At 41.0% G+C, this 17,746-nt stretch overlaps 1 protein-coding gene across 4 annotated transcripts in view; it reads left to right on the plus strand.

Moving 5' to 3' along the window:
* GABRA2 (gamma-aminobutyric acid type A receptor subunit alpha2) overlaps positions 1 to 17,746 on the plus strand; it is a 70,287-nt gene that overhangs the window by 22,281 nt on the left and 30,260 nt on the right. For all 4 annotated transcript variants that reach the window (XM_033060458.2, XM_033060459.1, XM_033060456.1 and 1 more), the window contains exon 4: positions 7,501 to 7,568. In XM_033060458.2, the coding sequence (XP_032916349.1) occupies positions 7,501 to 7,568 (68 nt within the window). The remainder of the gene's footprint in view (positions 1 to 7,500; positions 7,569 to 17,746) is intronic.

The raw sequence follows: 17,746 nt of genomic DNA on the forward strand, positions 1-17,746 counted from the left end.
GCATAAACCACCTAAACCAAAAATAAAGAACTGGCAGAATACGATTTTGAAATATCTGTGTTCCCACGGATTTTTCTGCTTTTACAGCTCCGTGTTGCATGACCTCCTCTGACCCCCATTCCCTGCCAGCCAGTCAGTGTCTTGAGCTGTCAACAGACACACTAAGGAGCTTGTCAGATAAGGGCAGCATGTTGAGTTGGAACAGGGTTTGATGGATTAAGACTCTGGCTGTTTCACCTGTGCAATTTCTGACTTGTATTATGAATGACATTTTCAAGGCCTTTGGGCAACATTGCCAAGCATGCCCCTGGATACCATATTACAATGTCAGAACAATGTCGATTCCAGTTAAATAATTTTTATAGAAAAATAATTTAATTAACATGAAGCTTTTGACAGCATTTCCACAAAAACTCAGAAATCCTCAGTTAAGTTTCCCATAGCACTGTAACTTGACCTCCTTTTATTTGTGGTTGTTGTTGACATAATTAAAGAGCAGTATTTTATTTTCACTTCTCTCTTTTTTTTTTTTTTGGCATGCATTAGCAGCCTTTCAGTTACAGCCTTGCAGTGTTCTCAAAGGCAGTATTAATTCTACATTTAGAATAATGTTTGTCTGAATTTTTTTTAGAGTATACATTAGAACTGCATAGGTATACTTTAAAAGATTTATCCCACCAAGAACACTTTTGATGGTTTTTGATTATCTCAAAGAGATTGCCTTCTATTTTAGCTGCCTAAAACCTGTATTTACAGATTTTTTTGATTAAAAATGAAAATTAAAAAGAATTCAAAGTTCAACCCAATCTACTAGGCCTGTTTTCTTGTGAAAACAGCCTTGACACATTATAGCCAATTTCATGCAAACATCTGGAGCCTTTCTGAAGATTTTGCAGGGCTCACACTCCTTCTTCTCTTCTTTTAAACATACATAGAATGAGCCATGCATTTTTTGTCCCTACTCTTTGCGAAAAAAGGGATGTAGATTATTTTGGTGAGTGGGGGAATGAGTAATACCCAGGTCGTTCTCAAATATGAAAAATACTCTGAAAATTTATTTCAATAAAGATAATGCTTTCTCAGCATTCTCCAGGAAAGGGAGAGCCCTCATGTCTGCAGAATCCTGCATGTCTAGCTACCTCACATCACAGACACTGTAACTCTGTGTACCCTGTCAGGGATGCAGGCAGCTGAGAAGGGACATATGAAAGAACTTGAAAAAATTTTGAAAACTGCTGTCAGACAGCAGACCAAAGGAACTCATTGAAAATTTAAATACCTCTGTGGAGTCTTACCATTTTGACAAACTGGTAAAGGCTCATGAGGAACCTTTTCATCTGACTTTTCTGATCATCTCTGTTACTCAGGCTAGGTTGGTTTAGACTTCAACCACTGCAAATTCTCTGCCTAGCAGCCTACTTCAGCTGAGCCAGCTCTTCTACTGAGGAGCAAGTGAGCAGGGTTTCAGACCATCAGAAAGGGTATCCCAACAGCAGGAGAGCTGCCATAAAAGAATTGGTGATGCCACTGATATCAACTCTAGCAGAGCTCTGTACCACTTTTCTAATTTTTTGACAAGTCGATGTTGACATTTTCCAGTGTTGCTACTTAGTGTTGGCAAACACCTGTACTTCACATTACTTACACGTAATGTAATCCTTCTGCCTCAGCTTCCCAAGTGTGGAAAATTGAGAATAATAAAATGATTATCTTCGTAGAGGAGTTATTATACAGTAATTTCACGATTATAAGCCGCACTGAGTATAAGACGCACTTCTGGGTGCCAGCAACTTTTCCTTCTTTGTCCATATATAAACCGCACCTGATTATAAGCTGCACGTTACAATACAGAGTGTGATAAAAGGTATCTATTCTATCACCATCTGTTGAGGGTGGGGGCAGTGATCCTTATCTCAATGGCAGATATTCTGCTAATGGGCCATCCATTGAAACCAGGCAGGGCATTGCTCTTTATCTTTTCACAACCCATCCTTCCTCCAGCGAGTCATTTTCTGCTAATGGCCCATTGAGTCCCACTGTGTGACTGATAAAATTACTGCATCCCATTGGGAGTTGCTCAAGCCAGGGGGAAGAGCCCAACGTTTCTTACCAAGATAAAAACAGAGGGTTTGGGACACTAAGGGAACCCCTTTCTCCACTGGACTCCAGAGGGAAATCGGATTTCTCCACATCACCACTGGACCTCTGGAGGGAAACTGCACCTTCTGCAGGAGCACTGCTTCAACTGAATCACATCTGTCACTGCAAGAGGATGCAGCCACCATTTAATGGGACTACTACCAACACCCTGCCTGGCGGGGTGTCAGGTTGTACTCTGACTTTGTCAGGGTTTGGAGTTTGCTTCTTTGTAGTATTGTATTTCTATTTTAATTTCCCTAGTAAAGAACTGTTATTCCTAATTCTGATATTTTTGCCTGAAAGCCCCTTGATTTCAAAATTCTAATAATTTGGAGGGAGGGGGTTTACCTTCTCCATTTAAAAGAGAAGTTCCTGCCTTTCTCAGCAGACACCTGTCCTCCAAACTAAAACAGCAACTTTTTGTTCTTTGTCCGTATATAAGCCGCAGCTGATTATAAGCCGCACTTTGGGTTAGGACCAAAATTTTTAGTCAAAACTGTGCGGCTTATAATCGTGAAATTACTGTAATTAACTTCTTAAAAATTCTAGATGTAATTAAAGTACACAGTAAACATTCCAGCTAAGGACAGATAAGGATGCATATCCTTAATAAATCCTGCAAGTTGGTATATGTATTGCTTTTTCTTCCTGTTTTATATTTATTCCAGTAATAATACCATGTCAGTTCAAGTAAGGAAAGGGAATCAGAGGAAACCAGTGCTAAAGAACGATGTGCAATTGAGAACCATGTGCAATATCATCTTAATAATTACAGTAGTTTCACGAATACAAGCCGCACGGATTATAAGCCGCACCCCCGGTGCCTCGACAATGTTGCTGTCTTTGTCAATAGATAAGCCGCACCTGGAATATTAGCCGCACTTTCGTTCGTAGCGAGAATCCGTGCGCAGCTTTCACAAATTGGCCAATTAGTAACAGGATCGCGGCATAGCGGGCTTTACTGGCTCGGGGCGGGGCCAGAAAGGCTCGGCCCGCTCATGGTTGCCGACGGGGCCGGGTGGCCCAGCTCAGCGCCACGGCTCGGCGGGGCTGGCCGGGTGGTACTGCCGCCGCCACCGGGCTCGCTGGCCCCCCTCCCCGTCAGCACCGCCCCGCTGCCACGTTCCCTAGCCCCGCCGGCGGGCTCGCCGGCCGCGGCGCGCCGCGTTCGCTAGACCCGCCGCCGGGCTCGCCGGCCGCGCCGCGTTCCCTAGCCCCGCCGGCGGGCTCGCCGGCCGCGGCGCGCCGCGTTCCCTAGCCCCGCCGCCGGGCTCGCCGGCCGCGGCGCGCCGCGGTCCCTAGCCCCGCCGCCGGGCTCGCCGGCCGCGCCGCGTTCCCTAGCCCCGCCGCCGGGCTCGCCGGTCGCGGCGCGCCGCATTCCCTAGCCCCGCCGCCGGGCTGCTGCCGCCGCTGCCGGGCTCGCCGGCCACCCCCTCCCGTCTGCACCACCGCCGCGTTTCCTCGCCCTGGCCGGCACTGCAGGCCCCCGCACCGCCGGGCTCCCCCATGCTGCTGGCCCCGATTCTGCTGGGCTTCCCCCACTGCCAGGCAGCCCCACCCGTCGGCCTTCCTGCTTCTGCCATGCTCCCCTGCACTGCTAGCCCCAGTTCTCCCGGGCTCCCCCGCCCTGCTGGCCCGGGCTCTGCCGTCCCCCCTGCCCCGCCCTGCTGGCTCAGGCTCTGCCGCCCGCCCCCCACACTGCTGGCCCCGCCTCTGCCAGGCTTTCCCACCTCTGCCGGGGCCGGCCGGGCTCCAGCTTGGCTTGGGGCTGCCGCGGGCTCTCACTTCTGTGTTGGCAGCTTTTAGAATATTGTTCATGTATTAACCGCCCTCGAATATTAGCCGCAGTTCCGGGTTTCCACCAAACTTTTGGTCAAATTGGTGCGGCTTGTATTCGTAAAATTACTGTACTGCTTTTTTTACTTCCATGGGATGTGCTTTTCTTCCTTCCTTTATCATTAACTTTATTGATTATATTTTGTCAGTTTACCTTTGACTTCGATCATCTGAGAAACTGGTGAGATCTAAGTCAGACAGAGCTTCTTTTTTAAAATTTATGACCATAGCAAATTAGAAATAGTGCTGTAATAGCCTTTGCAGAATTTTAGATGTGATGGTGGCAGCTACATGTTATATTCTTTGCCTGAGATTTTTTCCCCTAATAGAAGCATCTTAAGTAGCAATATATCCTTACCCTTTGCTGTTCTCATTTCTTTGTATAACCTTGCAAAAGCACTGATTCAGAATAACTTAAGAGCCCACAAATATAAATGTATCCGCCACTCTTCCTCCCAACAGAGGATTCTTTAAAATCTAGACTGTTGTTCAATATGGGCCTCCATTGATTTAGGCACTTTTGAAAAACAGGCCTTTTAGTTTCGTGCTTACATGTCACTTGAGGAAACAGATTTTATAATCCCAATAGCAAAAGATTGTTCTTAACTTTTCTCACAAAAACAAGTGAGATTTGTATGCACACACGTGTTTCATTGAACATCTTTTAGCTGAGTATATTGCTTGGCTTTTCCACAAGAACTGATGGTACAGAACTGATTGAATCTTTGGTGGGCTAAGTATGATGACTTGTGGTGTTCTTGACCGAATATGAGTTATAAAAACCTGTAACTGTGATGTCTGCTGGATGAATTTTGATTAGAGTCCATTTGAAATTGCTTTGTGCTTCTGAATTGTTTGTGTTACAAGAATATACGCCTTCAAAGCAATAGCTACAATATTTACTGTAAAAAAGGAGGATGTATTTTTTTCTTTTTGTATACATTGATTCTGACCCTCAAGTTCAAATTTTTTATTCAGAGGAACCTTTATTGTAACACTACGTAAAGTAACAAGGAAGAAACAAAGACAAGACTCAGGCTGCTAATAAAAATGGATGGTAACAGGAGAAATTCAAGATTTATTACATTTCAGCTTTTGTCTTTAATGACTTATTTTCTTGAAGACAGGGTATTAATAAAAACTTATTAATAAAACTACCTATGCCAAGAAAATAGGAGGTAAAAAAATAAAAATCTGCCATTTCTTCCTTAATGTTATTTTCTCTTTCTTAACACAAACCAACAGGGGGAATCCACAGACTGTTCTAATAGCATAAGTTGTGGTCAATATGTTTGTTCTCCTCTCTGTTTTCTCTACTCATTTCTGATGGAAGAGTAGATCCAGAAGAATTAAGAAATCATATAACAGAATATGGGATTTTTTTTTTTTAATTAAAACTTGGAATGCCAAGGCAAGCTTGAAGATTCCATGTCCTGTAGTTTATTATATACAAATACTAAAATCATTCTTCTGCATAAAATAATAAATTAGATAAAAATACCTGATAACAATAGAGTGAGGTCACAAGAGGACCATGTTTCCAAGCATTTAGGGGGTGGGGAGTGTGCAGGTAAGGATTTCTCAAGTGACTTTGTTGCCTATAGTGGGGTTCCTTCAAGTTATACAAATGTATTTGAAAATAGACTTGATTCTCTGCTGTTGGGATACTTAATTGTTAGTCATATTCTTGTAACTTTTCCTGGAATTATAATTGATATTTTGCAAAATCATCATAGTACAGGCCAAATTTCACAATTAGTCCCTGCAGCACCATTTTACCTCCTGAGGAGTAGCTCTCTTGTCACTCTCCCATTTCATTCCAGTCTGTGCCAGGTAACCATTTGGAGATAATATATTTATTTTTTTTTTCTGGAGAGTCTCCCACAGGCAGCATGAAGTCTCTAGTTCTCTGGAATGTACTTGTGGCTTCTGTAGGATACTTCAGCCAAGTATCTTGGTATTCTTGTTGAATACCAAGAACAATGCAGACTTGGCACCGTTTCTGTCCACTCACCTAAAATTTGTTTGTAAGATGTCTGGAGTAGAAATCAACTCACCTTGAGTAAGGATACTTCATAAGGGATTACAGAAGTCTCTATCATGCAAATAAACATATCTCAGGATGTGCAGAGGAATATAGGAGTCAGTCTTTATTTATTTGCTTAAAAGCAGACATGACCCTGGAAAAAAAGATTATTTTTGGTAGGAAGGGCTTTATAAAGTCCTGTATTCTAGTGTTTGACTGAAGAAGGAAGTTTCCTTATAGATGAGAACAGATGAATATTCCTAGCTCATGCTCCAGAAGTTGTCTGAAATCACTGTATATTTGCAGCTACATCCCTTTGAAAATGCACTGCTCCTTGTGCAGCTACTCATGGATCAGTCCCGGCCTTTTCCTGGTGGCTGGCAGAGACTCTACTGTCATAATGGAGCACCACTGGTTTGTTCCAGTAAAGAGCAGGGATTATACTATTGGCCTCAATATAATTAGAAGTAAAATTTGCTTATATCATGTATTTGTTAAAAGGCAGCTTTTAGGAAAACAGAAACTATTAACTACCCACATTTAATAAGGATTAAATATGGAAATATAATCATAACATAACAGCAGGATCATTTATACAACAGGCAGTTGTATTATTTTGGGGAATGGGAAATTCTGTGATGAGTCAAATTGCACCTAGTTATATTCCAATTTTTCTTTTCCAATCAGCAGCTGGCTTTAAGGCAGAGATATTGACTGTCTAGAATGCAGACTGTAGTTGGCAACTGCTGTAAAAAATTTCCTGTGCGTACCACTCCTCTTAGTGAATATAATTCTATTTTGAGCCTAATTGAAAACTGAAGATAGCAAATGAAGCAATTATTTTTCCCTGCAGTACAATACCTAATATTCTGATTTCATGGCTGTCTGACTGCAATGATTAGCAAGGACATTTTCTCAAAGTGTTCACAGTAGCACAGCAATGTTTCAGGAGCACTGTGTATCAAGGAAAGGAACTGTTATGTTAAAATATGTGCCACTCAAAACACACACCCAGCTGAAAAGTAGGATGCTGTTCTGTTACATTTGGTGCAGTCAATAATTGTCTTTTCTCATCTTTTTCAAAGAAAAGGCTATTAAGGTTGTGGAAACCAGCCTTCAACTAGAAAGGCTTTAATAGGAGAGATCTGCAGCAACAGAGGTAACACCTCTGCAACAAAGGCATTTTGTTTAGGCATAACTGTCCTTCCATGTTAAGTCAAAGATGCTGTGGTTGTTTTTGCTGGTAGAGAAATGAGATATATATGTGTAAATGCTGATGCTGGTGCTATAATTGAACAAACTGGAAAAGCTACTCCATGGGACAAATACTTGTTCATTAACCTCTGTGTTAAGTGGGAGAGAAGCCCCCATAATTTACAACAGGATACTGGTGAGGGGTAGTCAACAAAGGAGAAACCTTTTCCAAATGTCCCATAATCTTAGAAAAAATAGTATCAATTTAAAATGTTTGCTTGTTTTTTCTTTTCTTTTTATATCAGATAGTATCACTGAAGTCTTCACTAACATCTATGTGACCAGTTTTGGACCTGTGTCAGATACTGATATGGTGAGTTCCTGAATCTTTTGTATATATGGGTAAATGGGGTAAGATATATATAAACTTCCTTTAAACTTGTATTCTTCTTCTACTTATTGCGAATAAATTTGGAACAATTTCACTGAAATCAGAAAGTGCCAAACTACAATTTGGAAATTTGTTTACAGATTTTACATGATAAGTGTGCTTGTGTTAGCTGTTTAGTTTAGACATGTAAATCTTCTGATTGTCCCACTGACTGTACTTTGGTTTATATTCTGGAACAGTCTTGATATGGATGAACTGGATTCCTCTTGGTTGAAAACCTGGAGTGAAAGGAGCACTCTTAATATTGGCAATAGACTGAGGGACCTAATGGGAATCAAATCTAAATTAAACTTCTTGAAAGACATGGCTTGGAAGCTGAGTCATCAACATGATTGTGGTGTTTTACAGATCTGTCGTTGATAATTTGCATTGTTTAGTAATCATTTAAGGAAGTCAGTTACATTAAAAAAGAAACTTTCAGAATATTCATCTGAATTACCGGGAGTTGTTTGTAGGCTCAATGCAAACAAGACAGAAATTAGGGAGAATGTTTCACACTGGTTGGGAAGACCTTATGGATATAGCTACTCTAAAATGGAAGGGAAGAACAATCTCAAACTTACAGTAGTTTCACGAATACAAGCCACACGGAGTATAAGCCGCACTTCCGGTGCCTCGACAATGTTGCTGTCTTTGTCAACAGAAAAGCCGCACCCTGAATATTAGCTGCACTTTCGTTCGTAGCAAGAATCCGTGTGCAGCTTTCACAAATTGGCCAATTAGTAAGAGGATCGCGGCATAGCGGGGTTTACTGGCTCGGGGCGGGGCCAGGAAGGCTCGGCCCGCTCATGGTTGCTGACGGGGCCGGCCGGGTGGTGCTGCAGCCGCCGCCGCGCTCACTGGCCTCCCTCTCCCGTCAGCACCGCCCCGCTGCCGCGTTTGCTCGCCCTGCTGGCGGGCCAGCCGCCGCCGCCGCTGCAAGGTACGCCGGCTGCCCCGCTGCTGCGTTTACTCGCCCTGCCGGCGGGCCAGCCGCCGCCGCCACTGCGAGGCACGCCGGCCGCCGCGAGGCATGCCGGCCGCCCACTGCTGTGTTTACTCGCCCTGCCGGCGGGCCAGCCACTGCCGCCGCTGCGAGGCACGCCGGCCGCCCCGCTGCTGCGTTTACTCGCCCTGCCGGCAGGCCAGCCGCCGCCGCTGCTGCGAGGCACGCCGGCTACCCCGCGCCATGTTAGCTCGCCCGGCCGGCAGGGCTGCCGCCGCTGCCAGGCTCTGCCGGCGGGGCGGCCGCCGCCAGGCTCGCCGGCTGCCCCCTCCCGTCTGCACCGCCGCCGCGTTTCCTCGCCCTGGCCGGCACTGCAGGCCCCCGCACTGCCGGGCTCCCCCACGCTGCTGGCCCCGATTCTGCTGGTCTTCCCCCGCTGCCAGGCAGCCCTACCCCCCGGTCTTCCTGCTTCTGCCATGCTCCCCTGCACTGCTAGCCCCAGTTCTCCCGGGCTCCCCCGCCCTGCTGGCCCGGGCTCTGCCGCCCCCCCTGCCCCGCCCTGCTGGCTCAGGCTCAGCCGCCCGCCCCCACACTGCAGGCCTCGCCTCTGCCAGGCTTTCCCACCTCAACCGGGGCCGGCCGGGCTCCAGCTTGGCTTGGGGCTGCCGCGGGCTCTCACTTCTGTGTTGGCAGCTTTTAGAATATTGTTCATGTATTAACCGCCCTCGAATATTAGCCGCAGTTCCGGGTTTCCACCAAACTTTTGGTCAAATTGGTGCGGCTTGTATTCGTAAAATTACTGTACTTTAACTACAATATTTTCACGATTATAAGCCACACCATTTTGACTAAAATTTTGGTCCGAACCCGGAAGTGCAGCTTGTAATCCGGAGTGGCCAATATATGGACTGAGTTCAGAAATTTGCCAACCCGGAAGTGCGAGCCCACAGCAGCCCTGAGCCGAGCCCGCACGGCCCCAAGCAGAGTCAGTAAACCCCGTGATCCTGCGATTCTGTTACTAATTGACAACTTTGTGAAATTTGCACGCGGATCCTTGCTGCGAACGAAAGTGAGGCTTATAATCAGGTGTGGCTTATTTATGGACGAAGAATGCACTCGGAAGTGCAGCTTATACTCAGGTGCAGCTTATAATTGTGAAGTTACTGTACTTTTTATGCTCCTGTCCACTTGCCTGGTTTAAGGGAAGATGGTTTAATTGACTCTGGGCAATGTGTAGGAGAGAGCAGAATTCTCAGCAAATTCAGCAACAAATTTTAGTTGCAAAATTTAGAACATTAAGATAGAATAAAGTACTTGACAGATTTTGAAACAACATTCAGGCAAAGTAAGTACTTCACAAACTTTAATGTAGCAAACTTAAACTTAGCCAACCTTAACAAATCCAGACACGAGGCACTTACTAAGGCTTTGACAGGAATTTTTTAGTCTGATTTACAATGTACTTTTAGAAGAAAGGGAGAAAGAAAGAGAAAGAAAGGAGAAGAGTAGAATGGTATCACCATCCATGGATTTAGTAACAAGAGTTAATGCAATTTTGATGTCCTTTGGTCTCACACTACCCTTACCAATCCTGCAAGAAATTATTTTTGAAGTGTTTTGAACATTCTTTATTATGTATGAGATATAATAAAATGCTACTTAGGTATATCTGTAGATTATTGAAAATTACTATTTTTAAAAACAGACAACATTTCTTCTTCTATGAAAAAATTCAGGTTATGCATCATACAAAACAGAGAACATTATGATGTTATGAACAAGCTTATGAAGCTAAATTTTCCACGGTACATTGTACATTTAAAAAGTTATTTGCTTACTGAATACCAGGTAATCATAAATTTGGAGAATATATTCTGGTGGGGTTTTGTGTTTGTTTTTTGTGTGGGATAGTTTCAGTTTTCAAGCTCTGTTTTGATAGTTATGAATGCACTAGTAATGCTTCATATGAAAGACCATTTCATAAGAGAAATAGACTTTTGTTTTCATTACATGGTCCTGATTCTCTTGAGGTGTTTTTTTCGCATGATTTTAGGTTTATGAAATTTTTCTTATTTTGTTAATAATTTTGTTAAAAAGGTATCCACAGCTATGTGAAAAGATGATATGAGCATCCTTGACCTTGGTCTAGTATCTCATGACTTTAGAGTGGTAAAGTCTTGCATTATGGTAGTCCTGTATAATGGAGAGATGATATTAATCCACTTTTAAAGATGAATATTGAGGCACAAGGAGACTTACCCAAGGCTGTGCAAGTCATCTGTGCTTAAATGGAAATGTAATGAAAAGCTCCCTGAACCTATTCCCTCACTCCCAATACACTTCTGACATTAGTGGATAAATGTATGGAGAACTGGGTGTTTATTTGCATAGACATATAGACAGTGCAGTAAAGGGCCAGCTCCTTTGATGCTACAGCTCTAACAGATCTGTGCAGAGGTGTTAATCAAAGCAGAGTGCAGTGCATCAGAACAGCAGCTGTTACTCTAATGAGTAGGTTTATTTGCAGATAAGTAGATAGATATGTAAGAACAGTTTAATTCTTATTACTACAAGCTTCAGGGTTAATTTAGCTTGTTCTGTTGATAATTATAAAATAATTTTGACACGTATGAGCAGTCAATTAGAAAATTCCAACATGTGAGTTTTGAAATAATAGCTTCCAAACCATCACGTATTCTGTCGAACATGACGGTGACATTAGAGTTTTAACCATAAGTACTTTTTCATTTAGGAGCTGCATGATTGAATCAATAATGTAAGCTATTATACAGAGGATTCATTGATATTTTCTTACGTAAATGTGAAAAACTCTGGGATAGTATAATTTTTAAAATTTCATCCTTAAATGGTTTCATTGGAAGAATAAGTTTGACTCTTGCCCCTGTCCTCCAGAATTTTCAGAGGAACTCAAACTCAGATTTTTTTAGGAAAGTTGGGTTGGAGCCCCTGACTTCCTCTGCTGTCACAACATGAATGGTGAGGCCTTCAGTCATATGAGGTAATTAGGGTGAACATTGCTGCTATCCAAAACTCATGATTGTTGCTGCCCCTAGGATTCCTTCCACTGGGGTTTCTTACAGCAATAAAATCATCAGGTGTGTGACTGCACCTCTTTGCATGATTTATTTTCCAGTTTGTTTTTTCCTCCTTGGTTAGTATCTTATGAAAGATAATTGAGCTTAGAAGAAGAGGGGTGCTTTTGAAAAACAGGAAGGAGGCTCACTGATAAAGGAGATGTTTAATATGCATTTAGAATATGGAAGAAGGAAGTGGCACACAGGCAGCGATGGATGTATTGGAGCTAAGGAGGCAGTTCTCACAAAGTGCTGATTCACAGAGTTGATAAAATGTAATTCTAACCTTTGTTGTTGAATTGCTGTGAGTTTGTGAGGTTTCTGTTTTCCTCGCTAGCAGTTCCCATCAATGGTAATATAGTATGGTGTATGATCTGTGACTTGGTATGATTGCTAGAATGTGGGTTGTTTTTCACATTCAGTATATCTTTCCAGTATCATAGCTTTGCCAAAAAATAGTTATGTCCAGGGGAATTTGGTCTTTGACTGATTTTAAGAAAGCTGAAGTTGCCATTGATAAATTCAGGAAGTAGAAGCTGAGGCTGAGATTTTTCTCCAAATGTGTTAACAGCAAAAACATTTGGTCCTTGTAGCAGATTAACATTTTGACTAAGTTCAAAAGATGCTACTCTCTGTTCAAAATATTCAGCTACCAAATCTGCTCACCCTTGGCCAGGAGTCTGTTGCAAACTGTGCTTCAAATGAACAACAACATTTGGGTATCTATATAATTTGTGTCTAAGAAAAGCTATTGTATGTCAGCCACTCTGTTTAATGTCAAATATGCAGTGCCAGTATATAAAAATTTTCAGCTTCCTTTTGCAAACTAGTGAGAATCAAGGAGGGCAAAGCAAAACACGAGTTTAAACAGGTTTTACTTTCAGTCTTCTGTCTTTTTGAGCTGTTATTTCTCAGAAATGTTCGAGTTCAGTATTGTGATGCTATGCCTTATAGGCTTCCAACCCAATCAGTGATACAAATTTATTTTGACATTAGCCTGAGAGAAGAAAAGCTGTATTGTTTAGAAAAACAAACAAATGAAAAATTGGGCAGAGTAACTGAAGAACAAAGCATCTCTTAATTTTCTGAAGAGTTATAGCACTAAATTATTATTACAGAAGCTAATTAAAGCATTTATCATGAAATTAAAATGTTTAATATTTGAAAATTCAGAGGTAAAGGCTGAACTTGGTTGGATTATAATTTGTAGGATTAAAAGGATTGAACATTAAACCTGATTATTTTTCTGTTTTTAAAAATTAATTATTTGAAATCTGTTAGACTGCATCATCATTATAAATCTACATGCTGGTAAGTTAAATATCATCCCTGAAAGGAATGGTTTTTTTACCTCTTTTTCTAAGACTTGGTGTCTTTCCAGACTCTCCTGACACTTTGGCTCCTAAAATTTCTCCCATAGCCAGAGACATAGTAAATGTTGATGTCCACAACAGGAAAAAAAATGGATTTAATAAATGAGACCAATTTACCCCTCAAGTAAAAGTTATTTTATGTAAGACAGATTATGTAGGTACAGACACCCTTTAAAAAAAGTGTGCTGTGAAAAAAGGTTTGCCAAGATTTAGCAAATTTTACCTCATAACAGTGTTTCTGGTTGTTGCTGAGAATGGTCTTTCCTGCTTTCCTGCAACACACGGTTAGTAGGTGTCAGGGCTTGAATCAGTTTATTTTGAATATTAAGACTAAGAAGCTTTCTGAAACTTGTATTTCAACTTGCAGTTTTAGATTTTCATAGTTACTGGGGAGTTTTCTTTACTGTGGCTACATCTTTGTTCCCAAGTCTTTTGTAAACAAGAGTTTTTCCTAGTTTCTCAATGATGGAGTTCCTGTTTTTCACTTTGAAGTGAAGGAACAGGGACATTTCTCTGTAGAGATCATCATACACAGCTAGTTCATCACTACACACACTTCCATCTCATCAGTTTTCATCTGAAATGTCATAAGTGTTTCTGATTTTTCAAATCAGACAGAGTAGAATTTTTCAGTGAAGACTGAAAGTCAAATACAGAAATAACCAGACGGATTGTTACAGCATTCATCCCTACAACTGAGGATGTTCTTTAGAGACAGCGATTGCACTTGGAACCCTGTTTCTTTTTTTTCTGTCTTGTTTTTCTGATTTCCTTGTTTCAGTTTGTATTTCAGATTTTGTTTGGGTTTTTTTTCCTGTGCAACTTATTTTTAGCTCTGTTTCAGAGTCTCATTATTAGTTAGAATTCCTTAACTTCGGAGGAGCTGTACTGAGCTGGTATGATATTTAAGTCTAGATAAAATAAGGGGATGCATCAAGATGAGTTTTTTTTCAAAAATATTTTAAAAATACTGCAATTATTATTATCTAGTTATTATTTGAACTTGGTAAGAGAAGACTAAAGAGTTAAAGAAATGATAAATACGCTTGGACTTTTTGGCTTTTGGGGAGGATTGGGGAACATCTAGGTTGTGTCTTTATAATTGGTATGTTTCTGAAAACAATAAACTTTTTGCTTTTTTACCTTTTATTATTGGCCTTTGCAAGTTAAATCCATACACTGAAATTTTGATGAGACTATCTCACATGATCTCTTTCAGAGTTTCTGTCCTTTTATTCTGTTGGGAAGGCTTTTTCCTCTGTGCGCATCCTGCCAAGTGGATCAATATGGGAGATGGATTTGTTAGAGGCTGTGTCCAAGCCTGTCACTGCTGTTAGCTCTCTCTCTACCTTTGTTTGGATTCCTGTTCCTGGCACCAGACATCCGCTGTGTTTCAGGGTTGCTCTTTCTCCATGTCTGAATAAAAAAGGGATAATGGCAAGTGTTTTTATTTTCAGTGACAGCAGTAGGAAAAATATCCTGTAGTCTCTTTTCTAAGTAATCCCTATTCATATCTTTTACGGAACTCACTTATCCCTCCTTGGTGCTTCTTTTAGACTCAGAGTTCTCTCTACATCAGGTATATGGAAAAAGAGAGAGAGAAAATTATTCAGGGAAGGTCCTTCTCATAAATGAATATGAATAGAAAGATATTCTCTTCCCTAGACACTTTCATTCAAACTGGTTAAACACATTTTCTTCCAGATTTTTTTAATATTTTATGTTTAGACTAAATGCTTAGACAAAAATGACTGAAGTTGACAGATTAGACAGAAATAAAAGGCTTGAAACGAGTTCTTCAAATAGAGAAAAAATGTGCTGCAATTCCCTAGAAATATTGCACATATTCTTGATGGTATTAAAGGTCATATGTATCTGGCAGACATTACTTATATATTTAAAAATGAATACATATTCCTTTGAAATGCAGTGATGGGATTGTGTTTCAGTTTTTAAAAGGGCTGTTAAGGGTTTTGATAAAAAATAACCAACAGTGCAGTTTCAAACCACAGTCCTCCTTCATCAGAATATTTTCAAGGATTCTATTCACTTGTAGAAAGTGAGATGGATTGTCTGTCCGATCTGGTAGGTGGGCCTGGGTAAAGCCAAGCAGTGCAATGATGAAGTAGCTTATGCAGACTGTGGTGGTGTGTTAGTCCTTCTGTGTGCCATCTGCACCCTGCATAGATCTGCCCACAGAGAGAGCCACCAGGACAACCAGCTAATGATGTGGTCCTCCTACTGTAAAGCTAATTCCAGCACTCATTGAAAATGTCTAGTTTAATAAATTGAATTGCAGGAGTTGCATCACAAATATACACTTATCACACCGATGAGTATCAGGTTATGGTAAGTGTGCATATACTGGGCAGATAATTTTTCTTTGACTAATTACATTTTTTTGAATCTTCTGTCTAAACTTCTTGGTTTTCTTAAAAGTAATTTTGATGCTTAGATGCATACCAGTCATGTTAGTATTCTACAGCACTAGTTACATACTAAGATTGGTAATATTGTTAAACAAACCCACAAGAAAAATTACATGTTTCCTTAAGGCAGATATGAAAACAAGAATGCACATTTTTAGAATTAGAATGAATAAATTGTACTGATTTAAAAATAAATATTAATATGCAGTTCCTATGCTAGCTATGTAAGATTTAGGTCCATGAATCTGCACTACCTCATCAGTGTATCAACCACAGTATTTCTAACTGTTTTAAGGACTCAGTGAAAGGCTATATGTGCCATTTCCTCTTTGCTTGCTTTTAATTTTTTTATTTGTCTTTTAAAAGTTTTATCTCTTACAGTACTTAAAATTTGTTTTTGTAGTTATATATGTATGTCTTGTAATGGCTTTATGGGTAGTCAGGAAAAAGACAATTGGACTTTAAATAAATGACTAAGAAAAATCTCTACAAATAGGGAATGAGGAACTCTGGCTTGAACTATTCATTAAACAAAATGTTGTGTTCCAGAAGGTAATTAATAAAATGTTCTGTCTGCTTCAGGACAAGACTACTTGCTAATGGGCACTTACAATTTTTGAGATATTTGGAATACGTCCATCTTAACTCCAGGTGCTAAAACTGCCAAAATCTGCCAACAACTTTTGGGAAGGATGAGAGTTCATTTTTTGTTGAACTTCTCCCATACGAATCTGGCCTTAGAAAAAAAAAAAAAAAAAAAAAAGAAGTCTGCCATTCTGCCATGTAGCATGTAGTAGGGATGGATTGCTTATACTCAGGTCAGTTAAAGCTTCTGCCAGAGATACTAGCATCTTTTTTATGGTGCATGGTGTTATGCACAGCAACTGCATATTAAAAGAGAAATTAAATTTCTTCACCATTTTAATATTCTGTGCTTCAGAATATTAAAGTCAAGTACTTCTTAAAATTGTGGCAAGAATCTCATTATCTTTACCTAAAATTTCATGTAATGTAGTAAAATACATACAGTAATTTCACGGCTATAAGGCGCCCCCTTTTGACTAAAATTTTGGCCCAAAGCTGAAAGTGCACCTTATAGTCCAGTGTGCCTTATATAATGTACAAAGTTGGGAAATTTACCAACCCAGAAGTGCGAGCCGTGAGCTGGGTGGGAGCCGGCAGGGCCGTGGCTGGTGGGTGCAGGCGGGACTGCGGTGCCGCGGCAGCTGGGTGGAGACGGGGCTGCGGGGCCACAGCAGCCGGGTGGAGGTGGGTACAGGTGGGGCCGCGGTGCTGCGGCTGCAGGGTGGAGACCGGGCATCGGCCAGCAACCGTGCAGGGGGAGCCGGCGGCAGACCCTCGCTGCAAAAAAAAGAGTGCGCCTTATAGTCTGGTGTGCCTTATATATGGGCAAAAGTTCGGAAATTTGCCGACACTCCGGAAGTGCGCCTTATAATCCGGTGCACCTTATAGTCATGAAATTACTGTATTTAAAATATTATGTTTAATAATACTGCATTAGAGTCTGGCTGTATAAGCGCCATTTTAGACACAACACAGTAGGAAGCGCTTTCTTGTCTAGAAATTATCACAGGAATCCTCTGAAGATCTGGAAGTATGCTCCTGTGATTTTGCTGAGATATTGCACTATATACTGGAAAGTGGTTAGGTCAGATCCAGAGAGAGTAGGGGTTTGTTTTACAGAAGAATATCTGCAGAATGAATGAAATTAGTACCAGGTACTAATCTGAGTATTTTATTTCTAAAGTCCAGGTTTGCCTTTGTCATGGAATGTTAGTCTAGACTGAAAAGTAAACATTGCACAGCATTTACTACAAAGTGGTATATATCAAATATATTGAATAGGAATTAGTCTCAAAATCTTTATGTAGCATCTTTTTGTAGCTGGCTTATTTATCATATTGATTATATTCAAAATACTTCAATACCTTCCTATTTTTTAATTTTTTAATATGGTAAACATCAGTAGGGATATTTATGATCTACGTAGAATATATTTGGCACAGAAGGGAACATGGGATCAGTGAATATAGCACTGGGATGCAAAGGCAGGCATCGTATTTTGCTTTAAATAATCATTTTGAATGGACAATGATGAAACGGATATCCCAATACTTCCATTGAAAAAAGTGCAGAGAAGTCTGTAGAAAGATAAGTTATTTAAGAACTATGTGAGATTTTACTACTATTGTGGTAAATGGAAACAGAAGGTGTTTGTCATCATTCTCACCAAACCTTGGTTTATTCCCTGTTTTCG

The sequence above is a fragment of the Catharus ustulatus genome, chromosome 5, assembly GCF_009819885.2.
Source record: "Catharus ustulatus isolate bCatUst1 chromosome 5, bCatUst1.pri.v2, whole genome shotgun sequence".
Classification (NCBI taxonomy): Eukaryota; Metazoa; Chordata; class Aves; order Passeriformes; family Turdidae; genus Catharus; species Catharus ustulatus.